The sequence below is a fragment of the Dunckerocampus dactyliophorus genome, chromosome 12 (assembly GCF_027744805.1).
Source record: "Dunckerocampus dactyliophorus isolate RoL2022-P2 chromosome 12, RoL_Ddac_1.1, whole genome shotgun sequence".
Lineage (NCBI taxonomy): Eukaryota > Metazoa > Chordata > Actinopteri > Syngnathiformes > Syngnathidae > Dunckerocampus > Dunckerocampus dactyliophorus.
Genome location: NC_072830.1, coordinates 16079017 through 16104287, shown reverse-complemented (window position 1 = coordinate 16104287; position 25271 = coordinate 16079017). Strand labels below are relative to the sequence as shown.

At 40.1% G+C, this 25271-nt stretch overlaps 3 protein-coding genes across 3 annotated transcripts; 1 reads left to right on the top strand and 2 right to left on the bottom strand.

Annotated features, from left to right (window-relative positions):
- Positions 1-486: 486 nt before the first annotated feature.
- acad8 (acyl-CoA dehydrogenase family, member 8) lies at positions 487-9252 on the bottom strand. The gene is made up of 11 exons (XM_054794183.1): positions 9113-9252; positions 8161-8261; positions 6763-6932; positions 3875-3984; positions 3710-3786; positions 3421-3558; positions 3173-3308; positions 1828-1925; positions 1589-1741; positions 1386-1488; positions 487-1306 (listed from the first exon to the last, which is right to left on the bottom strand). The coding sequence occupies exons 1-11, from the start codon at positions 9225-9227 to the stop codon at positions 1251-1253; spliced, it is 1257 nt and encodes a 418-aa protein (XP_054650158.1). The 5' UTR covers positions 9228-9252; the 3' UTR covers positions 487-1250.
- thyn1 (thymocyte nuclear protein 1) lies at positions 8896-15966 on the top strand. Its single transcript, XM_054794182.1, has 11 exons — positions 8896-10181; positions 10370-10545; positions 11416-11520; positions 11717-11904; positions 12880-12935; positions 13014-13183; positions 13255-13323; positions 13454-13546; positions 13633-13728; positions 14861-15011; positions 15834-15966. The coding sequence occupies exons 1-11, from the start codon at positions 9824-9826 to the stop codon at positions 15878-15880; spliced, it is 1509 nt and encodes a 502-aa protein (XP_054650157.1). The 5' UTR covers positions 8896-9823; the 3' UTR covers positions 15881-15966.
- LOC129191132 (vacuolar protein sorting-associated protein 26B-like) lies at positions 15948-24649 on the bottom strand. The gene is made up of 6 exons (XM_054794184.1): positions 23975-24649; positions 22816-22972; positions 21023-21187; positions 20521-20696; positions 18297-18439; positions 15948-16733 (listed from the first exon to the last, which is right to left on the bottom strand). Exons 1-6 carry the CDS (start codon positions 24195-24197, stop codon positions 16596-16598), a joined length of 1002 nt encoding a protein of 333 aa, XP_054650159.1. The 5' UTR covers positions 24198-24649; the 3' UTR covers positions 15948-16595.
- Between the last annotated feature and the right edge of the window lie 622 nt (positions 24650-25271).

Below are 25271 nucleotides of genomic sequence, written 5' to 3'. Positions count from 1 at the left end.
TTTTTATATACAGTATATGTATTCCTTAATTTATTTCTATTTTATATACTTTTTAAGCCAAACCGGCAAAAGTATTTCCTTTTTTTTAATCACCTCATCTGTTAAAACATTAATAAACATAATTACAACCAAGTGCATTTTAGAAAAATATTTAATGCATTTTATCAAGGAAATGAGGAACCATGACAACTGCATGCATACAAATAATGCACAAATAAAAATTAAATAATACATTTAAAAAAAAACACAAAATCAGATATTTAACTCCACAACGAACATATATACCAAGGGGGAAGATGATTACAATGTTGCTCAAATTTACTTCAAAATATGCCAGACATCGGTTTTATATTACATATTTTAATGTTACTTTTGACTTGCTATCTATTTTTTTTTTTATTTTTTTTTTTACTTTTTTTTTTACTTTTTTTTTTTTTTTACTTTTTTTTATTATTTTTTTTTTTTACCCCTTGACTTGCTATCTATGACCCGCCCAGAATGGATCCGCTGCCCACTTTGGGGTCCTGACCCACCAGTTGAGAACCACTGATTTAGGCATACCGTAAATATTACAGCCGGAAGCAAGTGGTTATTGGAGAAACGCTTGTTATTTGTAAAAAATGTAAACACTTAATGTACATACCCATATTTCAATTTATAGTGATTAGGTGTGCATGAGAAAGTGCAAAGGAAAACGTAACCAATCGTTGACTTGCTGTGTAGCGCAACCTATATAACGACATCTCCTTGATCAACTCGGAGAAACTTCATTAACTCGGAAGGAGGATCCTTCTGTGAATGTCCTGAACTCCTGTTTCCATACCAGTGATTTCACGATTTCTCTCTTCAGATAGCAAAATGAGTTAGGACGGAATGAACAGCGCCTCTGTAGTGACCTCGGTAATATGAACAATTCCACACAAAAAAATCACAGAATACTTTTACTTTTTTTCCTCATGAAAAATGAGATTTTATTCGGAGTGTTACACGCAAAAAATATATCTGAGACATTTCAATATGCAATGGAAAGTGCACAAAGTTTTTGTCATGGGGTAAAATACAGGAACAGCAATAAAACCATAAGTGGAAGGCCACCTGAGGACACCAGTATGGTTCCAGTCATGTGATGCAAAACAGGACTTTGCCTTAGCTTGACCTTTGTCGTCTGTGGAGCAACAGTGACTTAGAAGGCAGCAGCAGCACAAGACCAACATGGTGGTCACCTTTCATCCAGAAGCGGGAAGGACTGGTCAAGATTCTGTCAGGAGACTACGTGAAATGATCATCCTCATCACCTCGTTTGTTCCTAAAGCGAAGCACAAGGAGGAAATTAAGGATGACATCGTACGCGAGGGGTCACCGGGAGACGGACGGGGCCCACTGACCTTCTAAGATCTGATGCACACGGATGTCGCGCAGAAACTGCTGCACGGCGTAGTCTTTGAGGTAGCCGTAGCCGCCGTGCATCTGGAGAGCCTGGTTGCAGATCTGAGCAAAACAATGGAGCTGACTAAATGAGGGCTAATACGGTGGAATTGTACAAAAACCAAAAGGGTAAAAGAGACCAGGTTGTTTACAGATGACTCACGTTGAAGCACTCATCTGTAGCAAAGAGCTTGGCCATGGAACACAACGCCACAGCGTCTGGCCGGGCCTCCTGAAGCGCCACCGCAGCTTCCCGTACCAAGAGACGGGACGCCACCAACTTGGTGGCCATTTCTGCCAGTTTGAACTGTAGAAACTACACACAGGACACAGACGGGAACAGGTTTTAATCACTGGGAGGATTACACGCAGCGAGAAGATGCTGCATTGTGCCTGGCTGACCTGGTTGTTGGACAGCGTCTCACCAAACTGCTTCCGCACCAGCAGGTGATCCCGAGCAAGCTGGACGGAAGCATGGGCGGCACCGAGGGAACAAGATGCTGTATTGGGGATGCTTTTAGTTTATTTCAAGGACGCATACAAGGTTTCATTGAAGTACATCTCTTGTTTTCAGTGGAACAATTCAACATGTGCAAAAAAGAGTAGGAAGATGAGTATACACACTCCACAAAAATATAAACGCAACACTTTTGTTTTTGCTCCCATTTTTTATGAGATGAACTCAAAGATCTAAAACCTTTTCCCACATACACAATATCACCATTTCTCTCAAATATTGTTCACAAATCTGTCTAAAGCTGTGACAGTGAGCACTTTTCCTTTGCTGAGATAATCCATCCCACCTCACAGGTGTGCCATATCAAGATGCTGATTAGACACCATGATTAGTGCACAGGTGTGCCTTAGACTGCCCACAATAAAAGGCCACTCTGAAATGTGCAGTTTTGTTTTGAACAGTGTAAACCGGGATTCATCCGTGAAGAGAACACCTCTCCAACGTGCCAGACGCTATGGAATGTCAGTATTTGCCCACTCAAGTCGGTTACGACGACGAACTGGAGTCAGGTCGAGACCCCGATGAGGACGACGAGCATGCAGAGGAGCTTCCCTGAGACGGTTTCTGACAGTTTGTGCAGAAATTCGTTATGCAAACCGATTGTTTCGGCAGCTGTCCAAGTAGCTGGTCTCAGACGATCTTGGAAGTGAACATGCTGGATGTGGAGGTCCTGGGCTGGTGTGGTTGGTTACACGCTGTCTGCGGGTGTGAGGCTGGTTGGATGTACTGCTAAATTCTCTGAAACGCCTTTGGAGATGGCTTATGGTGGAGAAATGAACATTCAATACACGAGCAACAGCTCTGGTTGACATTCCTGCTGTCAGCATGTCAACTGCACGCTCCCTCAAATCTGTGGCATTGTGCTGTGTGACAAAACTGCACATTTCAGAGTGGCCTTTTATTGTGGGCAGTCTAAGGCACACCTGTACACTAATCATGGTGTTTGTGAAAAATATTTGAGAGAAATGGTGATATTGTGTATGTGGAAAAGGTTTTAGATCTTTGAGTTCATCTCATAAAAAATGGGAGCAAGAATAAAAGTGTTTTTGTTGAGTGTAGTTAGTTATTTTACAAGAATAGAAATATCACAGTCGTCTTAGGAAATTTGCTGTTTTGACATTTGACAAATACTAATGCTGCTTTTGAAATATCAATATTTAATGAGTTGAGGTTTTCCGATCAAAAGCAGGCTATTACAATACAAAATGATTGAGATGAGATTAGTCTCACCGATATTAATCCTGCCTCCATTCAGGCCTTTCATGGCGATGATGAAGCCTTGCCCTTCCTCACCAAGCCTATTGCTTACAGGAACAGCACAGTCCTCGAATATGACGGCCCTTGTTGGCTGGGAGTTCCAACCCACCTGAGGAACACACTCAACGTCAACTTCACAGATTTTGACTTTATCCTGACACCTAGTGGTCACCTGTAGTCGTGCAACATAATTGCGCCAAAGTTGCTTAAAATGTTGCGACCTTTTTTTCCTTTTTGCCAAAACTGAGGCCTGGGGTTCCCTTCTCCACCACCAGACAGGAGATGCCTTTAGGACCTTTGCCGCCCGTGCGGCACATCACAACATAAACGTCCGTGTCTCCTCCTCCACTGATGAAAGCCTGCATGACAAAAGATCCTCATGCAACATATTTCTTTTTTTTTTTTTAATACAGGGGAACATCTAAAGTGCAACACAGACAAAAATACCATTTTGTACATCCTCACTTCGAGATTCCACCTCCATTTCAAGTTCATGCAGTGTTCAAGTACCTTTGAACCATTCAAGATGTAATGGTCACCTTTGCGCTGTGCACTGGTCAGGAGGGATGCAGCATCACTTCCACTGCCTAACATCAATAATGGCATCTTCAGGAAATACAGTATAGAAAACATATGTCGATGATGATTAAGTAGGAAATAGTTCAACAGACTGACCGGGTTCAGTGAGACAGTAAGAAGCAAACTTCTCCATGGAACAAAGGTCGGGACAGAACCTCTGTCTTTGCTCGGCGTTGCCGAAGGTGTCAATCATCCAGGCACACATGCTGTCAAGCCCCAAATTGTTTCATTAACTTCACTGGATGTAACGGTTTTGAGAAAAGGTATGAATAATTCTGGACATTTTTTTGTCAAATCTTCCACATTTTTTTGTACTTTCTAGACAATAAAAATAATCACTCTGAGCTGTATTTCTTTTTTTAATACTATGAGGAAATTATGGGTGATGGGAGCTGTAATCGTACAAGAATGAAGTCCTAACATTGTGAAGGAATTTGTAATTCCATTTTTTAATCAAAAGAAGTTAGGGCTGGGTGATATATCGATATATTTAAAATATCGATATTAACTTTAAGCACGATTTCAAAACCAACCATATTGTTGATATCGATATAGACTGGATTTGCGCTGTATCTCCCTCATCCCTGCATGCAGGAGGAGGGGCGGAGCAGAAGCCCGGCGGCTCCACTCGAAGCGACAGCGTCTGCGCTGGAAGAATTAGTCAGCAAGGAATAAGCGGTAAATTCAGAGCATAAGAAAATACTTTTCACCACCTTAAAACTTGTCATAAACGCCAATACGAGGAATGTGTGAAGCCACGCACTCCTGCGCTCCTCCTCATGGAAGGAAAAGCCAAGGTGTCCTATCACATTGCTAAGATATGGTCCCCGTTGCAACAGTGGAAAAAACGGCTTTAAAAACCTGCTGAAAACGATTGGAGCTTCACAGTCACAATTATTTAGCACGACAAGCTCTACCACAAATGTACAAGGAAGTTACACAGACAGTTGCTAAGCCCGATGCAATTGACAGGTTGGTGTTCCTGGCACAAAATAAGGACATGCTTGTCCATCCATCCATTTTCTATACCGCTTCTTCCTCATTAGGGTCGCGGGGGCATGCTGGAGCCTATCCCAGCTGACTTCGGGCGACAGGTGGGGTACACCCTGGACTGGTCGCCAGCCAATCGCAGGGCACATATAGACAAACAACCATTCACACTCACATTCATACCTATGGACAATTTAGAGTCGCCAATTAACCTAACATGCATGTTTTTGGAATGTGGGAGGAAGCCGGAATACCCGGAGAAAACCCACGCACACACGGGGAGAACATGCAAACTCCACACAGAAATGCGCAGGGGAGAATCGAACCCAGGTCTTGTGTCTTCTAAAAACGTTTGCCTAAAAAATACTACTGTTCAGTTGAAAGTATTTTTGAGTTGCTGACATTTGAAAATTTCCTCTTAAACCGGACACTCCTTCATATTTTCTTCTTTTGTTATTAGCTGAGGATTTGAGCATAGCTGAAGGTTTGTTATGAAAAAGATTACATTTGACTTTTTCTATATTTATTTCAAAAAGAGAATGGCCTACTTTATGTTACAGGCTATTTTTAGATAAGATTTTTTTTTTTATGTGCAACTTGCATGAAGCTTTAAAATTTCAAAAAACATCCAAAGTATTTATTTTAATAAAACTACTTGACACGCATATTTGGCTTTGATTTTGTCTGAACTCACTTTGTTTTTAAAATATCGGAATACATATCGTATATCGATATTCAACCTAAATATATCGGGATATGAGTTTTGGTCCATATCGCCCAGCCCTATAAGAAGTTATAATGATGAATAAAGTCATAATTTTACATGTGTACATTTTGAGAAAAAAGTCCCAAAAAAGCCATAAATGGTCATAAAAAAATGTACAATAATAAAATTATGACATAATTAATATTTGTAAAATGATATATAATTTATAATAATACATAATAATAAAATAAATAATGCTAAATACAAAAAATATATTTTTTTATCATAAAGTAATCAACAAGTAATCCCTTGTTTATTGCAGTTAGAGGTAGGATTCTTTACTTATAAATTGAATATTTTCATAGTTAGAGCATTGTTTTAAAATTATTAGAACCCTCTAGACGTGAAATAACACCCCTATAATCACCTTTACCCAATATAGTAGACATAATGAGAGAAAATAAGCCATTTAAGACATAATTAAGACTTGCGTGTGTAACATTTGTGTACAAATGTGTCCTGGATATCTGGACAGGAAGTGACATTAGCTGGATTATGGCCACAACAGCAGCCCAAGTTATGGGTGCCACACACAGGAGGCCACGTCGCCTCTCGTCCATTCATTTTCAATGGAACCTGCGCGACAGGGCAATTATCGCGAGTCACCACCCATCCAAGCGACAAGTGAAATTTGTGCGTTGCCGATGAGTTTTGACCAAACGCAGTTTTTTGTCACTTGCCATGTGTGGAGCCCATTATTATTACTGTTATTATTATTATTATTATTATTATTATTATTATTATTATTATTGTGCCTGTTGTGAGATTATTCAAACCTGCAATAAACATTTGTTGTTCCAGCAAACAAGTCTTTCATTTAGCCATTTTTATGATGAAAAATCCTTAATTTAGGCCAAGAATATTTAAAATTTGCTTAAATATGCACTTTTTTTTTTTTTTTTTTACTCATAATAGGCCATAATCAACCACGGAAACGAAAAATAAAAAATACATATGTGTATTATATTGTATTTAGAGTTAGTTGTTTTATGTTAAATATATAGAAAAGCATATATAACTCATTTTGATGCAGTTTTTACAATAGCTCTTGAAATTGTACAGGTGTACCTGATGATGAGGTACACAAGAGAAAGTCAGTAAATGTAATTATTGTGGCCCACCTTTCACTCATTCAGTTAAAAAGCATTACAAGAAAGAATACCAATGCATTCCAGTGGAAACAAGTGTGTGCTACCGCACATAAGTGCTTTTCATACAGGGCACATACTTGTGTATACTGATGTACGCTGTGGTGCTGACACATCCGGTGGACAAGGCCTCAAAGATGACTGACGTGTCGAGCCGGGACAGGCCCGATCCCCCCACGTCGGGCTGAACGTAGATGCCGCCGAAGCCTAACTGGGCTGCCCTCCGCATCGTCTCTACTGGAAAAAGTTCCTGAAGCACACACATCCAAAACACCAACTTAACATCCATAACTTTAACTGTTATTCTATATGGTACACATGTGATGATATTTATATCCTCCAAGTAGGCCTGTCACGATAATCGATATATTGATTAATCGAACGATTAAAAAAAACAGATGGATAATTACGACGCACTCGATAAATTGAGATGTGTATGTATGCGTGTGTGTTTCATCTGCTCGTCTCTCTGTGCCACACAGGCTGGATGACAAGAGGGTTCACTCTGCATCTGTCTGTCTTTTTCTGCTGTTTTCTTGATAATTCAACTTTATTTCTTTCATACTTTCAATTTGTTTTTGTTTTTATTATTTTTTTGTGTTTGGTTTTTGCACATGTTTGAGTCTACCCTGTCAATAAACACACCTAGCCTGGGCAAACTGTAAGTCTGCCCCTTTCATTTTTTTGTCCATCGCACACCACACTACAACAGACACAGATTGCGCTAGCGCCTCGTGAGAAGGCATATGCTAACATGAATGAAGGCACAGTAGTTTCTAAGGCGAACGCAACAGCCCCAGTGTGGGAATATTTTGGTTTTAAACAAAATGAACAAGGTGAGCGCATGAACACAGCAAAACTAATACGTTGCATTTGTTCGAAAATAGTGAGGAGGAAGCAGGGGAACACGACCAACTTGTATGCACACCTGAAACACAACCATCCTTTTCAGTTTTCGCAACTGGGAAAAAAAAAAATACCACTGGAGGTGCAGCAGAGCCTTCATCCTGACAGCCAACGCTTACTTCGGCGTTTGGTCGTCAAAGCAAATACAAACAAAACAGCGCAAAATGGTGCGTACTCACAGACAGTGTCGCTTGCTACATTGCAAAAGAAATGCAACCATTCAATATTCTTTAGAAATTAAAGTTTATTGCATTTGATATGATGTCTCAACAAATGTTAATACCATATATTGACAATAAATTGTAGGACAATTATCTAAGAGCAATTTTTTTACCGTGACTGTATAATTAATGAAAAAATGGACTCAGCAGTTGCCTGTATGATACAGGCAACTTCTGTGACGTACACTACACTTGAGTACCATCTACTGGTTCAACTGTGACTTACACCTCTCATGACAATTCTTCATGAAAAAATGGGCTCAAGAAATGTTGCCGATAATATTGATTATCGACGACAATTTGTAGCACAATTATCAACCAGCAAAATGTGTTTGTGTTGATAGACCTTACCTTCTGGTCCCACTCAGCCATGTGTGGAGCCATCTCGTTGGCTGCAAAGTCAAAAGCTACCTTTTGGAACTCTTTTTGTTCATCTGTGAGTCCATGTGAAGCTGTTGCACAAGAGCATGAGAATTAATTGCAAGATAGTGATTATTGGTAACTTACCAGTGTCCATTTGAAGCATTCATTTTGACTTGGGGTTGAGTGGATCGATTCAATTGTCAATAGTATCGATACCAAGGGTAGTATCAGTGTCGAACTGATACTAGCTATTTAGGAAATCTCTTCTAGATTTGCCAATATCAGTGGGGTTTTTTTACATTGTTGATATTTTTCTATTTATATATTGTTTACAAACTCAGGGAATAAGTTCTTCGACATAGGAGGGCCCAAACAATTGCATGTAATAAACGTCAATAAGGGAATCATTGTGTTATTTTGTTGATATTGTTACATCGTCTTAACTTGTTGTATTTACGTATTGTAAAATTATTGTTTTATTGCAATTATAATCATCATTGACCAAATAAAAGCAAAATATCAAAATCATTGAATGCGATTGGCAGTTACAAATTTCAATTAAAAAGTATCGGCATCAGTTACGGCAATACTGACCAGGTATTTATACTTGCTACTGATACCAAAAACGTATCGCCCACCCCTAAGTCCAAGACACGTCACATGACCTGCGCGAGGAGGAAAAAGGGGCGGTGTTAGTGAGATGCGTGCGGCTCTCTGCCCAATGACTGGGTACCCATCTTACAGTCATGACAGTTTAATTAAACTATGTGTAAATGTAGTCTGTTTTGTTTTATTGACGGTAAAGAAGTTCTTGGTTAGTGTGCTGATATGCACATCGGTCCATAACCGACGACAGTAATGTGGTGTATGCCGCTGTTTTTATGGCTTATGTATCCTGTCGCGTTAACGCCATCCTTATGTTCCTCTTACGGGTACTTACGGTCGACACATGACGCAATTCCTCGTTTCTGTGTACTTCTGCTGAAGAATAAACGGTGGCTTTTACAGATCTTATTTGTCAGCCTTGTGACTCTCGACAAACAGGCCGCCGCCATGTTTTCCTACTTAGCGTTATGTCACGTCGCCGCTAGGGGCTGTTGGGTGTTATACTTGGCATAGCAGGAGCGGGTGGAGCGACTGATTGTGCATAGCGAGTTTAACCAAAGGTAGACGCCGGTAAGGAAATCGAACTCAAAGTCTACTGACGTCATTTGCGCGGTTCTAATGGTAATGGTTGCTTGTTGGTGTTGAACCTCTGTCTTTCTAGCTGTTGCCTTCCTCATTAACGGACTACAGCATTTCAAACTAGGTAAGCTTGTTGGTAAAGCCATCTTGACACTTGCACGACTTTTCACCTGCGCGAACTAGTGTGAGCTTTCTCAAATATACTCAAACAGTGCGGGCGGTGCATATCAAAGCTTGTCTTGTGTGTTGTCACGTATTGGTCGCGTATTCATGACACGATGAGCTTCCCCACAGTTTGCGCACGGCACAAACACTATGCGCCCGACACGAGCTTGACATTCATTGGGAACGCATACTTCACGCATCGTTGGCGCACCAATCAGAGGCGACCGATCACAAGGCAGTGCGTAAATGCGTGCCAAGCGCGGCCATTTCCCAAGTCGTCAGTGAACAATACTGCTACAAGATGTCGAGGAGAGCAAGGCCAGAAGCGCCTAAACTTAAAGAAGAACCCAGCCAAGAAATCGAGACCGAAGGAGAGTGGGAAGTTGCAGGGGGGTATATTCCTCCCCTTTCCCCCTCCACTAGCGAGGACGTTCCAACCATTCAAGAAGAGCCCCAAAGACAACAGAAAAAAAGGATCAGAGTGAGCAAGAAAGAAATACCGGACTACAAATGGACCGATGAGGGAAGCAAGAAGCTGGCCGAATTTGTTAAGCAGCACCCCCAACTGTTCGACAAGAAGCAGAAGGATTGGCTTAATGTGACTGCAAAGACCCAATTATGGGCAATAGCTGGGGAGGAACAGGACCCTCCTGCGACTGGTATGTATGCGTTTTTTTATATTCTTCCCTAGTTACTTTTTCCCCTCAATAAATTCCTGAAATTATGAAAGAACTGACGCCATTTAATGCTTCTGTTCTTGTCACAGCGCATTATAAAAGACATATCTACCTAGACTCATTATTTTATTCTATTATATTTAATAACTTCTTCCTCTTTTTATCTGTAGATGCCCAGTGCAAGAAGCACTATGAAAACATGCGCACCAGGGTGGGGAAGATCCTCAAGAGAGAAAAAAGTGGATCAAGGCCAGCAGACAGGAGTATGAGAGATGAAGAAATAATGGACACATGGACTTTTCTCATCCAACACATAGTTCGGGGAAACACCCACCCCAATGAGGAGGTTAGTATGAAGTTGGCGACTCGACTGTGTTATGAAAATATATTAATTGATAAATCATGCTGTTTTATGGTTGAATATGGCCTATTATTAGTTTCAAAAATATGCATATTGAAGCAAATTTGACATATTTTTTGCCTAATTCAAACATTTTCAAGCATAAAAATTGCTAAATAAAGTAAAATACAAATATCAGGCATTCAGAAGACATCCAATGACGCTGTGAATGATATGTAATATTTTGCACTGGTCACTAGGTGTCAGTAATGTTCAGTGAGACACTCAGCCCTGAGTCAATTCGCCGGAACAAGAGGCTTTTATTGAAAGTTTGAATGCTCTCACAATAGGCACAATAATCCCTAATAAAACACTGACTGCTCTTCCCACACTAAGCTAAAACTCAACTCTGAACCCTCAATGTTAACTTTCTGTCCTCCAGCCATGGAACACATTTATAGCAACACACACAATCATAAGTCTTATTTATGTCTTAAATGGCTTATTTACTTTTATTATGTCTACTCCTATGTCTACTACTATATTGGGTAACAGGAGCGTGAAGGTGACTCCAGTATAAGGGTGTTATTACATGTCTCGAGGGCTCTAATTATGTTAAAGAAACCTGTATTTAGAAGGTTCTAAACAGGTTTTCTATGCTCTAACAACTAAAATGTACAGTTTATAAAGAAAGAATCCTGCTTCACGGAAATTCACTTCACCAATTAACCGCGATACGATTTACCTTCAAATGTTATTAGCAGAAAGTAAAATCTTTTCATCTGTATTAAATTCCTTTAAGTTCGAAATTGTGTACATTTGAATTCATTTAATTTGCGGTTGCATTTAATTTTCACTATTGTCTACATTTTTCAGTTTTCCCTTCCAAGGTTGACAACGGCTAGTGAGGAGGATGACGACTTGTCATCGACTGGTGGCGAAGTAGTACCCGTTTGCTGGAGGAGGAGGCGGAGGAGGAGGGTAAGCCCAAAAAAGTCCAGGCCTTCGTCTTACGCATCATATCTCGCTGCCACATTTTTTTTCTGGGTTGCGTCCTCTTTTATAGCTAAAAGGTTGATAAAAGCCATGTAAAAGTCTACCTGATAGATGACAGATTGCTGAAATCCATGTAAAATTCTTTTCTGTGTTGGGTTTTGTCTTTATTTGTCTGCTTCAGATAATCTCCAAAACAGAAGCCGTGCGCCAAACCCCCGCTCTCTCTGGGCACAGGAGGATAGTGCATGACTTCGCCTGTCTCTTGGAAGGACACATGCTTACCATCCCGGAGAACTCGTGGCACAACTTCCAGATTGAGTGTCTGAACTTAGTTCAAAAGTTCAAACAGCCGCAGACCCCAGAGCAGCAGCAAGTTTCTTCTTTCTTCTTCTCTCTCTTCTTTGGCCTACTCTTTCTGCATTCTCTCCTGATCTTCAAGTAGTAATAGTGCTGCAACTGCGAGATAATATAGACACCTTTTTTCTTTTATGCAATGAGGTCTTCTTCTCTGGAGTTCAACATCTGGTAGGTCCTTTGTAAATATAGGAATTCATGAAGCGAGGGAACTAAGCGGGACCAAATAACGCCACGAGCGCTTCACAGCCGCGGAAAGTGGCGTGACAATGCATACCCATGCAGGAACGATGCACATCGTGCGTACTATGTCGTATACAAGACATAAACGCTAATAAGTTGTGCGGTAGCGCACCGTTTTCTGCCAATGCACACAATTTTCAGTCGTAAAGTTATGCGCAAACTAGACTTCACGCTTTCAGGCGTACCATCTAAAGGGCACACATTGCAGGACAATGCAGAAGCAAAATTGGTGCAAGTGTCAAGGTGGCTTAAATCTTCATATAGGGTCTGTTTGTGGCCTCATTTATTCAAATGGTGAAAGTATTTATTTATACAAGTATCAAGAAGAAGCATGTGTCTGATGTCATGGGGTCATTTTGAAGTGATTGTCATGTTTTGACAAGGTAACAGCATTATTGCTGTTAAAGGTAGTATGCATTGTTTGTTTATGCAACATAGGTATGCAGGTGATGTATGCAGTCATTCAAAATGTGGATGTTCAAGACCTTCATAACTCAGCATTACAGTAGAGCATAAATGTGACGTATTCCCTTTGATTTCCACAATATAAAACATGCCTCTCTGACATTGTAAATAAACAATGAGTGTTATTATTTTTGTTAATGCAGTCAATTGTATTGATGCTATTACATTATTGCAGCTGCGGAAATGTTGATAAAAGTGGTGAAATATACTCCTATAGCACCTTGCCTGCTTTGAAAGATGATGTATGTCTTATACAGTTCTATATATATTTGTTTTTTCTAGAAAAGTTATGCCTCCAAAGAAAAAAGCCAGAGGCCGTAAAAGAACAGTCAATTCCGGTAAGGGAATGAATCACTCCAGCACTCCGTTTTGTTTGCTATGCTTAAAAATGACGAGTACGGCCCGCAATACCACAGGTGGGGATGCTGAAAATTTGGAAGACTCTCCTCCCAAGCCGACAGTCGGCCGCAAGAGGAAGGCTTCGTCTTCTGTGGAGTCTTCCAGTGAGAAAATCACTGAGCAGCACTGTCACTGGCTCATGAAGTCTGAGCCTGAGAGCCGCTTTGAGAATGGCATAGACGTCAAGGTACAGTACGACATATAGAATAGTCAGCCACACTGCTGCAAGCGTCTGATGTGTTTGTATTGTTCTTGCAGTTTGGGATTGAGGATCTGAAGGCTTTGCCGGATCAGACAGGCTGCTGGGACGGCGTCCGCAACTATCAGGTACTGTCAAGCTACCAAAAACGGACTTTTGTGATCAAGAGATTATCTCCCCTCTTGTATAATACTGCAGAAAAAGCTGTCTTTTTATTTTTTAAATACAACCATTTTTTTCTTCCTTTTTAATGGTCAGGCCCGCAACTTCATGCGACAGATGAAAGTGGGACAGTTGGCTTTCTTTTATCATAGCAACTGCAAAGAGCCTGGCATAGCGGGAATCATGAAAGTAAGAGCCCATGCCCTTGCTGAGACTTTTCTGGTGATTCCAAACATGTTTTTGTGCTTCATATTGAACAGCATTGCTTTCTCCAGATAGTCAAGGAAGCTTACGTGGACCACACTCAGTTTGACAAGACAGATGTTCATTTTGACGCCAGCAGCAAGCCAGACAATCCAAGGTGGAGCATGGTAAGATAAGTCTGCAACAATAGCACTCGAGAGCCAGCGCTCATTCAAAATAAAAAAATGATTACTGTCTATTACCCAAACAGTGTTTCTTATACAGTTAGACTGACACAAATAGTCCCTTTATAATGTGTTTAATCTGTGAATGCAGCGTGTTGTTTCAACCAGCGTACAGTAGGTGCCGGTATGCATCTTAACTCCGCTTCTTAGCACAGCTCTTACGCGCCTGGTGCGCCAGAGAATGTTGCCAACTTAAAGATGTTGTTGCTATATTTAGCGAGTATCGAGAGCGCTCTAGATGCTCGTTTTTCAAAAAAGTGACTATGGTCTTATTGGATACTTTTTAAGACTGCATGAAAACACATATTGCTCTTCTCAACTCCCCCATCTAAAAGCACTGGTGGCTCAGTCTTGAAAAACAACACATGAGAGCGTTCATTTGTATTTGTCAAAAGTTTTCACTCACTTTTTGTCACACTTCAGTACCAATTATGCAAATTAAACAGTTATGTCATCCAGCCTCTCCCCCAACACACCACCATGAATAGTTTGCAGTCCTATTAGACATACTGCCAAATACGGTACTTGGCTTGATAAAGTATCACCTTCAAAATTCAAGCAAGCATCCGAAATATTTACATTTTGTTCCCTTGAATCCTCAAGATTAGTGATCCATTTTGCTAAGATGATATGTGATGTTTAAGGACAACAAAATTACAGCCTCATCTGTGAATTAATGCTGTTTAAAACTTGGATTCATAAAAATATATTTTATTTCCTTGGATTCTCAACATTATAATGATAGGGATGCAACTTGAAGCTCAAATCAGAACGATTATTTACTTTCTTTAGAAAAATGTTCATGCAGCTAATTATGAAATATGGGTCTTGTTTTTTTTCTTTCTGAACCAAATGATGAAAAACATCTTTGTAAAAACACCTGCACTTTATTTATATTTACATATGAAGTGTAAATACTGTATAAAAGAAATCTGAGTTATAAAAAGGAGGAAAGTACTAAAAGAACATACCAAATATGCATTATGAAGTTGAAGGGTAAGGATTGCTAGTGAGAATAGAAAATGGATGGATGGAGGGTGAGGACTGATGATGTGTCGGTCTTCCTGACTCTCAGGTTGATGTGCAGTACCAAAGAATGATGAAGCGTTTCCTTCCTCTGGCCGAGCTCAAAAAGTACCACCTGCAGCACCGTGCCAAAGGGGGGCCTCTGAAGGACATGACACTCTTCACGGGGGCCAGACTGTCAGTCCAGCGTCTTACTGCTGGTAATAGACTTTCACACTGTGTATAGTCGTGGCCAAAAGTTTTGGGAGGCGGAGGCATTTGATAGGAGATGGCAGCCCTTATATGGCGCCCCCTTCCATCAGTGAGTTACATACACTTGCAAAAGAAATCAAATAGCATTGTTTCTACCTTTTTTTTTTTTTAATTTATAAGATAACATATTACCACACAATTTATAAATGTGTGTATACTGTATATATTATATTGTTTAAAATAAAAATGTTTATATTATTTATAGTATTTATATATAATTCTAATATATAGAAATAACATTTATACATTTAGAAACGTCGCCCAATTTACATGATTAACAAATTACAAAAAAAATACTCTATAACCTCAAAATAAAAATCCTGTAAATAATAAATGATAGCAGTCAACATGAATATACAACTATATGCAAAACTATGTACAAAAATGACTACTTTGTAGTCAATATTTGGGCATTGCTTTACATTGAAATCAAAGTGTGCTTTACTAAAAACATTTTACTGATTTTCTGGTGCCCCCTGGTGGCTGGAACCCCTTAGCATTTGCCTATATTGCCTAATGGGCGGCACACTGGAAGGACCTCAGCGTTTGAAGAACGTCAACTATTTTTTTAAGAAAACATTTTACGTGTCTGTTCTATACTGGAAAAAAAAAAAAACATTTTTGTGGGGATCTCAAAAATGAAAATTGAAGCACAAAGTTTAAGTCACTCCTGAAATTTTTGGCCATGACCTTCTGTGCTGTGAGTTTATTATTTGGAAATTTGGCATCAAAATGTAGCTGCAAACACTTTTGTTTGTTTGCCCCTGCAGAGGAATTTGACTTTGTCCTGAGTTTGGAGGACCAAGAACCGCTGTGACAATTTGGACCACACTTTGATGGATATTATTTGTTCAGTCATTTCAGATGTTTGAAAGAAACACTGCAATACAACTTTATTTTTCATTTGGCATCAATTTATTTGACAATTGGGGACAATTAATAATTCATAAGCACTTTGCAAAAGATATATATAATTCTACTGTAACTCTTCTCTGGTTAAAAATCATGTTTTAAAGGCAGGATCATTTTGCTTGAGACACAGAAGTGTCTAACAGAGGGTTTACAAAACAAAAGACTGATCAGCACAAACACTTTGACATTGCGGCTTGGAATGCTGAGATCGTGTGACACAAACTGCTCATATTTACAGAACCTCAAGGCGTAGTAGCCCTCCTCCGCCACCCCACAGTGCATTTCACATTACCTTCCAATGCTGTTAGGAATGAGAATCATTTTAACTGGAATGTTGCTTGTTGAAGCCGCAAAAGCGTTATACGAATACAGGGAATGGCGTTAGCTTGAACATCGGCGAGGTTGAACACAGGTGATTTAGTTAGATTCCCCTCAAGAAACAACAAACAAAAAGCGTAATCAAGGAAGGATAAGACCAGCAGCCTGAAGTCACTTTGGAATGCTCCATTTTTCATAGTCCACACTGGAGGTCAGCCTCCCTTTTATTCCTCCCTCCAACAGCTGCGTCACCAGATGTTACACCATGGAGACCCCCCTGGTCCCGTCTCCTGGAGGCGGTTCTACCCGCTGTCCTCCTTTGCACACTGCTCCAATGCGCTCTCTGAAGCCGCTGAGCCCTCGTACCGCTGGGAGGCGATGGCGGCCTGGTGGGACATGCTCTTCCTCACCACATCTCCTTTCCTCCAAAGTGTGATCTCCTGAAAAGCAAAAGTAAAGGCAAGGCATTAAAATACAACTTCTTATCTGCACCCAAGCGTCACACACTGTAAGGCAATCTTAAGTGTTCATCTCTTTCTCCGAAGACCTTTTGGCCCTTGTCTGCCCCTCTGGCTTGTTTGGCTGAGTCTGGTGTGGCCCATTAAACACCTAAAAGCCAACAAGCTCTCTCTGAGGTCCAACATTTTACAAATGGACAAAAATGACCTTGTAGAACTCTTCAACCAATCAAAGAAGAGTGGTGAAACAAAAAAATGCAAGTTTCTTCCATTTGCACCTCCTGTAGGTATAATGCCCAGTTGTCCCAATACTTTTGTTCATATATTTCAGGGATCTCCAAAGTGTGGCCCTGGGGGCCACATTCTAAAAATATAGTTTTAACTGTTAAACTAAAACAATAACAGCAGCAAAAATTGAAAAATCAACAGTAATTTTATAAGAATACAGTCCAAATATCAAGAGAAAAAAGATTGTAAAATGAGGGGAAAAAAACTCATTTTAGTATGAAGTTGAAACAAACATTTAATTTTTGTCAAGTCGTGATATGAGGAACAAAATGAATACAGTTATAATTTTGAGGAAAGGAGGTTGTGGAAGAAGTTATGTTACGAGAATGTCACATTTTCGAGAAGAACATTTACAAGAAGAAAGTTGAAATAGTTGGAAAATAAAAAATAGTAGAAATGGAAAAAAAATAGCTGTAATTTTACGATAAAGTCAAAATATTAACAGGAAAAAAGTTGTATTTTAAAGGGAGGAAAAAATGCTACTTTTACGAGACTAAACTTTTTACAGTTGTATTATGAGAAACATAAAACAAAAGGTTGTCATTTTTGGAAAAATTTGGTTGGGGAAAAAGTTATGGAAATAAAGTCATATTATGAAAAGAAAATTCAAGAACATTAAGAAGAAAGTTGAAATATTTGGAAAAAAAATTGGGGGGAAAAAGAGCAAAGACCCAAGTTGATACTAATTTAGGCTTTTTTACTATATCGCAAAGCTGAGATGCAGTTTTTCCTTGAAATATATAGAACTTTTGAGCATGTCTACATGTGTTGTTTTACAAAATATTAAAGTGGCCCTTGCATCCTTTAATTTTCCAATATGTGACCTGTGCTGGAAAAAGTTTGGACACCCCTGAGGTACTGTATTGTTAGATCCATGGAAGGTCCAGCAAGCCATGCAAGTGGTTTAAAAAAAGACAAATTGTATTTTGGAGAGTGACTACTTAAATTAGCAAAACAGTGAGTCATCATGTGTCAGCGTGATCTCTGTTGATGGTTGCACATGTGCGTTATGAATTTGGAACTCGTGAGTAAAAAATATATATATATATTTAAACAAATGTTCTGTGACCCACTTGCCCAGCTGGGCAAATGAAACGCTGATTTTAGCATTTTATCACATGGCAAACATCTTCCTCGTTTGTCCGATTTGTTTCATCATGGTTCCTGAAGCAGACATGCACCAAGTGGGACAAGGGGGAGGGAAAAAAACAAAGTATTTCACAACCATACAATAAGATGCGTGTCAGGTTATTCCACCTGCTGTTTGAAATAGCGCCTCTCCTCCTCGTCAATCAGCACCAGGTTCAGGTAGTAGCGCACCGAGAACTTCTTGTTGATGTCTCGCATGGTGGGAGTCAGGTCATAGCCGGCCAGAAACAAGCGGATGGGGATTGACTCACCTGAAAAAGATTGCCATAGTGTCAGAGACCTAAACAATATACATAATACAGTAATCCCTCATTTGTGGTGGTTAATTGGTTCCAGCTCCGACTGTGATAAGTGAATTTCCGTGAAGTAGGTTCTTTCTTTAGAAATGTAATATTTTCGTAGTTATGTCATAGAAAACCTGTTCACGATCTACTAAATATGGTTTTTAACATTATTAAAGACCTCTAGACATGAAATAACACCCCTATTGTCATGTTTACATTTGTACTACCCAATATAGGAGATATCGTCAGAGAAAATAAGCCATTTAACTCCTTTTACACCAGCCAATTTTCAAAAGACAACCCCTTCAGTACCGGCCATTTTAGACTGATTTTTTTCAAGGCACACAGAATATTGTTTCTATGGCTATATAAACATGGAACCTACCAAAAGACTAGACATTTGTCTTTCATCACAAAGAATACCGTTTGTTTCTACCTTTTTCCGTTCTTTAGTAATCAACTATAGAGCATAGGTAAGTTTCAGGAAAATATCAGTTCCCAACAAAAAATGGGGAAAAAATGATTTTGTGAAAAGATGCATTACTTTCACTTTGACAATTTTTTTTTTTTTTTTTTTTGCTTTTGTGACAGTTCAAATATCTAAAAGGCTATAACACAACATAAGCAACACAAAAAGAGCTCTTATCAAATGCACTTCTGCAACCTTGTGGCCGTTTTTATGGCTTAAATCTATTAGTGTACAGTGGCGTATTCACCTCTTTTTCAGCTTGCGCAAAAAAACCCTAAAAGTTGTATAAATATGTTTTTGGTATCGGGTGTTCGGTTTTATAAAAACGTATAAATACGTCTGGTATTGAACGAGTTAAGATGAAAATCTAGTGTGTTGCAATAAACGTCTTCTGGACGTTTGGACAGGAAGTGACATTGGGAGTTGAGTTTTAGCTGGATTACAGCCACAAGAGTGGCCCATGTTGTAGTTGTTGTTGTTGTTGTTATTATGTTATTGTGTCTGCTGTGAGATAATTTAAAGCTGCAATAAAAGCCTGTTGTTCTGCCGATCGACTCTGGTGCTTATCTCACCGAACAATTACTGACACCAATGTGCGTAGAATACTACAGCGGACAATACTCATTTGGCCGCATGGTGGCCGAGTGGTTAGCATGTTGGGCAGGACATTTGGAACATCTGTGTTCATGCGTGCATGGGTTTTCTCCGGGTTCTCATGCCCTCATTCCAAAAACATGCATGTTAGGTTAATTGGCAATTCTAAATTGTCCATAGGTATGAATGTGAGTGTGAATGGTTGTTTGTCTATATGTGCCGTGTGATTGGTTGGCGACCAGTCCAGGGTGTACCCCGCCTCTCGGCCAAAAGTCAGCTGGGATAGGCTCCAGCATACGGCTGCAATCCTAGTGATGACAAGCAGCATAGAAAATGAATGAAAGTGATCAAGTCTGGTGCTTGTCTCACCGAACAATTTCTGACACCTCGTGACCAATGTAGAATATTACGCTGGTCAATACACATTTGTATTTTAGTTGATTTTGTTCATTTTTAAGCTTGAAAATGCTTAATTTACTCAAAAATATCTAACATTTGCTTAGGTATGCATTTTTTGACTAATAATTGTCCATATTCAACCATGAAACAGCATGATTTATTAATAAAGGTTTGAAAAACTGATAGGGCGAAGCGCAACATTCCAACTGCCATGGGGCGAGGGACAACTGTAATAATAATCCATCCATCCGTTTTCTACACCACTTGTCCTCATTAGGTTCACAGGTGATTATCCCAGCTGACTTTGGGTGAGCGATGGGGTACACCCTGAACTGGTTGCTAGCCAATCACAGGACACATGGACAAACAACCATTCACACACACATTCACACAATTTAGGGTCTCCAATTAGCCTTTTTGGAATGTCAGATGCATGAGTACTCGAAAACCCGCGCATACACGGGGAGATCATGCAAACTCCACACTTGGACGCCCAAACGGAGATTTGAAACCCTGAATCTCCTGACTGTGCGGCCATAATAATAATGGTAATGGATGAAAATGTACACATTTTTTGGTTGTTTACCCCTGACCGGTGCGCCATCCATAATCTCGTACTTGGCGATGGTGTCATTTTCGTGGTACACGCTGGGCCCTGTGCCGGTTGTTTCTCGTTTAATGATGTCAATCTCCATGTGCTTTATCTTAATCCTCACCAGCAGGAAGTAGATTTTGCCCACAATGACGTCTTTCAGGTGGTATCTGTTGGGGGTAGGGGCATCAAGGAGAAGTAGCTTTAGGTTACTTGTAGTGTCATCATAACTAATTTCTCATCATAATATTAAGTACACCTGCACTAGATTGCGATCCAATATGAGAGTTTTATTATCAAAAATCTGTCTTTGCAAAGATAATGCTTAATATTTATTATTGTGTCTGCGTCATACAGACAGGGACTATGCAATCATGCTGTTACCGTACTCAACTCTTTCATTAGATTGTGCAGGTGTCCCTAATAAAGAGGCCTCTGACGGCATGTCTGCTCCTGTCTTTTGACTTTACAAATGCTAAAAATAACATTCTCTTACTTGGATTTGTTGTATTCAAACTCAATGTGAAGACAATCCTCAATCCCAACTTCCATTTTAATGGAGGAGTTGAGTTCAGGATAAGTGCTCAACGTGTGCACCACGATGTCCAACTCTTTGCTGATGTCGTTCAGTCTTCGGATCACGGTCGCACGCAGGAAGTATCTGCACGTCGGGTTGGAAAAATGCTCCATATGTTAAAGCAGGGGTGTCAAACTCGTGCCATGGAGGGCCGAGACACTGCAGGTTTTCTTTCCAGCCAGTCACTAAAGCAGGTGATTTCAATGATCAACACCTTCAGTTTGAGGGAAGGAGCTTATCAATTCAATCACCTGCTAAAGAAACTGGATAGAGAGAAAACCTGCAGCGTCTCGGCCCTCCAGGGCACGAGTTTGACACATGTGCATTAAAGGAAAACTGCACTTTTTCTTTTAAACTTTGCCCATCATTCACAATCCTTAGAACACATGTCTTTCTCTTTTCTGTGCGTTCTAAATAGAGAAAAACTGCAAATACGAGGCAGCTACCAACGGACGTAACGGGATTCACCCAGTCCGCCTATACAGACCTCTGTTAAAACACCTCCAACAATGTCTTGTCGTTTGATATGTATTCTGTGACCATGTAGTAGCAGGTACATTCATGATAACATGTAATACAGTATTTTGGTCATTTTAAGCATGACTGGAGCTTCCTTCCTGGGCGGGTTGATTTCGGCAAAGCCCATAACAACGAATGCTACTTCCGTCAACAGCAACATAGAGAGAGCATTTGCTATCACCAATCGTGGCAAACTTCGTGAGAACACGCGACAACTTCTACTTTTTATTTTTAGTCCCTCCAGGCAGCGAACAATGTTGCTGGCTGCTCTGCAGAATAGTGAGAAAAAGCCATTCTCATAGCGTTAGCAGGTAAGGCAAGTTTATTTATCAAGCACAATTTATGTAATTCAAAGTGCTTTTATGTAGCAGTGATGCCAAAAGTTTCATTGACAAAATTGACCCAAAATGAAAGTCACTGACAATGTCCGCTCTCATTGGGATGCCGACTGTTGGGATGGCTGTATCTTTCAGCACAAGACTTGCTCCCTGTTGAGCTGGTAAATTCAATTCAAAGTTGCTACCTCCGATACCAGATCTGTAGACTCTCAAATCAATTTTCAACTCAAAATATGGACACTTTGATACATCAGTGATTTGAGGTAATGTACAGTATATCATTAACAGGAAGACCGTGAAAAGTAACTACATTATTGAGGCCTTGTCTAAATGATATGGAGCTGTTTAAAATAAATGAATAAATTCCTCTGAAGTCTTATATTGTTTATTTCATGAGCTATGCTATGATTTGAAATACCCAACAAATGTACCCAACATGCATAAAGTATCGGATCGGTATCGCCAATGCCAGCCTGAATTTTACTCCGTATTGAATCGGAAGAGAAATGAGTGGTATCGCACATCACTACTCTGAGTGATGAGTAGTGAGATGCTGTGTCACCAGAAAAGTAGTTCAGTGTTAGTGCCTACAATAACAATGTCGCTGTAGCTTACGGTAGTTAATATGCAGGTCACGTTACGCAAATGGAACATTGTTGGCATTTTTTTTGAGGTTTTTTTTTAAGCATAATAGGTGTGTCCCATGACGTGCAATTGTTAGCTACCTCATGCTAGCTGTCACATACGAATTGTGGATGAAATTTTCTAAAAAAAAAAGTGCAGTTTTCCTTTAAAATAAACCCAGCGCTAACAGTTCAAAGTTGGCAACGTACGAGGAAGGTTTCATATGTTTACCTGAGTTTCACATTCTGGCCCGTGTAGGACTCGTAGGGTTTTTCCACGTGAGTGAACTCAAAGTCAAACGTCTGCGACTGAGTCATCTCGCCGGGCCTTGCCAGGTCTTTCACCAGGGACACAAACTCGTGGTGGTTGCCTCTGTCGTAATACAGCTCTAAAAACACAACAGTAGTTTTTTTGAGAGTAACAATTTCCTTTAAAAGATTTTTTGCATTTATATGATTTGGAGCATTTTCATTTTAATATTAAGAAATTGTGTTGCATGCATATCAAGTCTTCAATGCAGGTAGACACAAGCGGAGTGTATCGGTGTTCAAAGTTTGACCCATCTCTAATTTATTACTGGCCCATGGCATATTCCAAAAATAAAATTACACATTGCAAAGGAGGGTTAGGGCCACACTGAAAATAAAAATTAAAAAAAGTTGAAGAATGTAAAGTTTGAGAAGATTAAATGTCCTTTGGACACACGTGGTGTAGTGCAGTGATTCTCAACGGGTGGGTTGCAGGTCTACGTCTAAGCAAAAAAATTAAAAAAATGTAATTGCCCATGAATGCACCTTGCGTTCTTGTCTGTGCTATTTGCTTGCTGCCACGGGGTGCATGTCATGTTTATAGGCTACTTTGTCGAGCTTTAGCAGGAGGGGAAGGACATCAAGTGGGTCCTTCGGACACAGCTGCAGATATCTGCTGGACAAGAGTGCGCCATAAAGAGAGGACAGCGGCTCACATTGTTTGGCATATTGTTCCTTTAAAATTCTGCAATTTGGGTCGCCGCTTGCCATTGAGTGGTGATGGTGGGTGCTGCAGCCAAACCAGTTGAGAACCACTGTAGTGTTTATTTGCAAAACACTTGCCTGGCATGCATACTACGACAAGTATGTTTTGTTTTGGTTTATGCAGGTCTGGTTGAACAGCGATCACTTTTAACTGTTGTATGTAACATTTTCAAGGGAAAAAGGATGATGTGCCCCTTGACCGAGGCATCTCTCCCTCAGCGCAAGTCAGAATATTTATTGTACCTGTATAGATAGACGGATAGGGAACTGTACGATCGCATAACCTTTTTCGCTGTCACAAGATTTGCCCCGAACGAATGCAATTCACACGCAGCACGTTGTTTTATTACTGTGCGTAACGTATTCATTCCACTTACCAATTTGTCCAACAAATTCAATTTTGATCCCCTGGTGCTCCAGTCTTTTGCCGGGGCTCTTCAGCGTGACGTTCACCCTCCCGCTGACAGTCTCCCCATCGTAGAAGAGGAAATATTTGTCTTTCTTGCCATCCTCCGTCTTGTGTTCAGCCTTCTTCCTCGTCTCCGCGTCGTTGAGCACTACGTCGATTTCAGCACTTTGGCCAAAGCTGAAGAAGCTCATTTTTTTCTATTTGTTTAAACCTCAGTGCTATTACTCGCAGACAACTAATCCAGCAGCAACAGCACTCCTGCTAAATGCTACCAAGTAAAACAGCTACACTAACACCTGACCGCTTGATATTTCCCTCCACGGGATTTAAATAGAAGATGATGGGAGTTTATTTGATGCAAAACGTTAGCTGTCCATGCCCATTCGCGCCAATGAAGCGGAAAACTGCAACGCTACTGCTAAACGAAAAACAAAATGTCCATCGACAGAAAAGACGATTCTTTTTTTTACCCCCAGACTCCGCTAAACAAGCTCGCAACGGCGACGAATATATGTGTTTTGCCTCGGAAATCACATTCGTAGTGTGAATATGTAATATTACATGTTTGTTTTCGATAAGAGAATGTCGTGAATGTTGTCAAATATTCAGGAAGTATGACAGCTGGGTCAGCATTACTGCTTCCGGGTAGAGTATCGACGGTACAAAGTAAAAGCACTTCAGAAGGAATAGACGGAAAATATGACTTATTCCAAAGCAAAAATGGCAACCGGAGCAAGAGACAAAAAATAGTCTGCAATATATTGAAAAGCTGCATTTAAAGTCAAACCGTCTGATCAAAAGTTCAATACAACGCTTTAGAACAAGGATGTCCCGAGGATGGGGGATGCATTAGGTGGACCACAGCTACAAGTAGATATTTATTGGCTGCAGGGAATAGTGTATAGTAGATCCCTGCTTTTTGCAGGGTTAACACCAGTGAATGGCGACAAATGGTAATCAATACACCCATAAAATTGATAAAGATGGGTGCCCCCACTCCCAGTACAGCATAAAATGTACAGGTACTCACCACTAAGATGATCAATGAACAGACTGAATTGGAGTCGCGATATAGCCAGTTACAACACACAACTATGGTGAGTTCAAGGACCGCCAAACAAAGTGCAAAATCGCAATGCTTGGTGGAAAAACACTGTCAATCAGTGAAGCAATAAGACATTCACATGTACAAAAATGGTGGGCTTTCTAACAGTGGTATATGTATATGTATGCTGTACATTTTACCTATACCATCACATATTTAT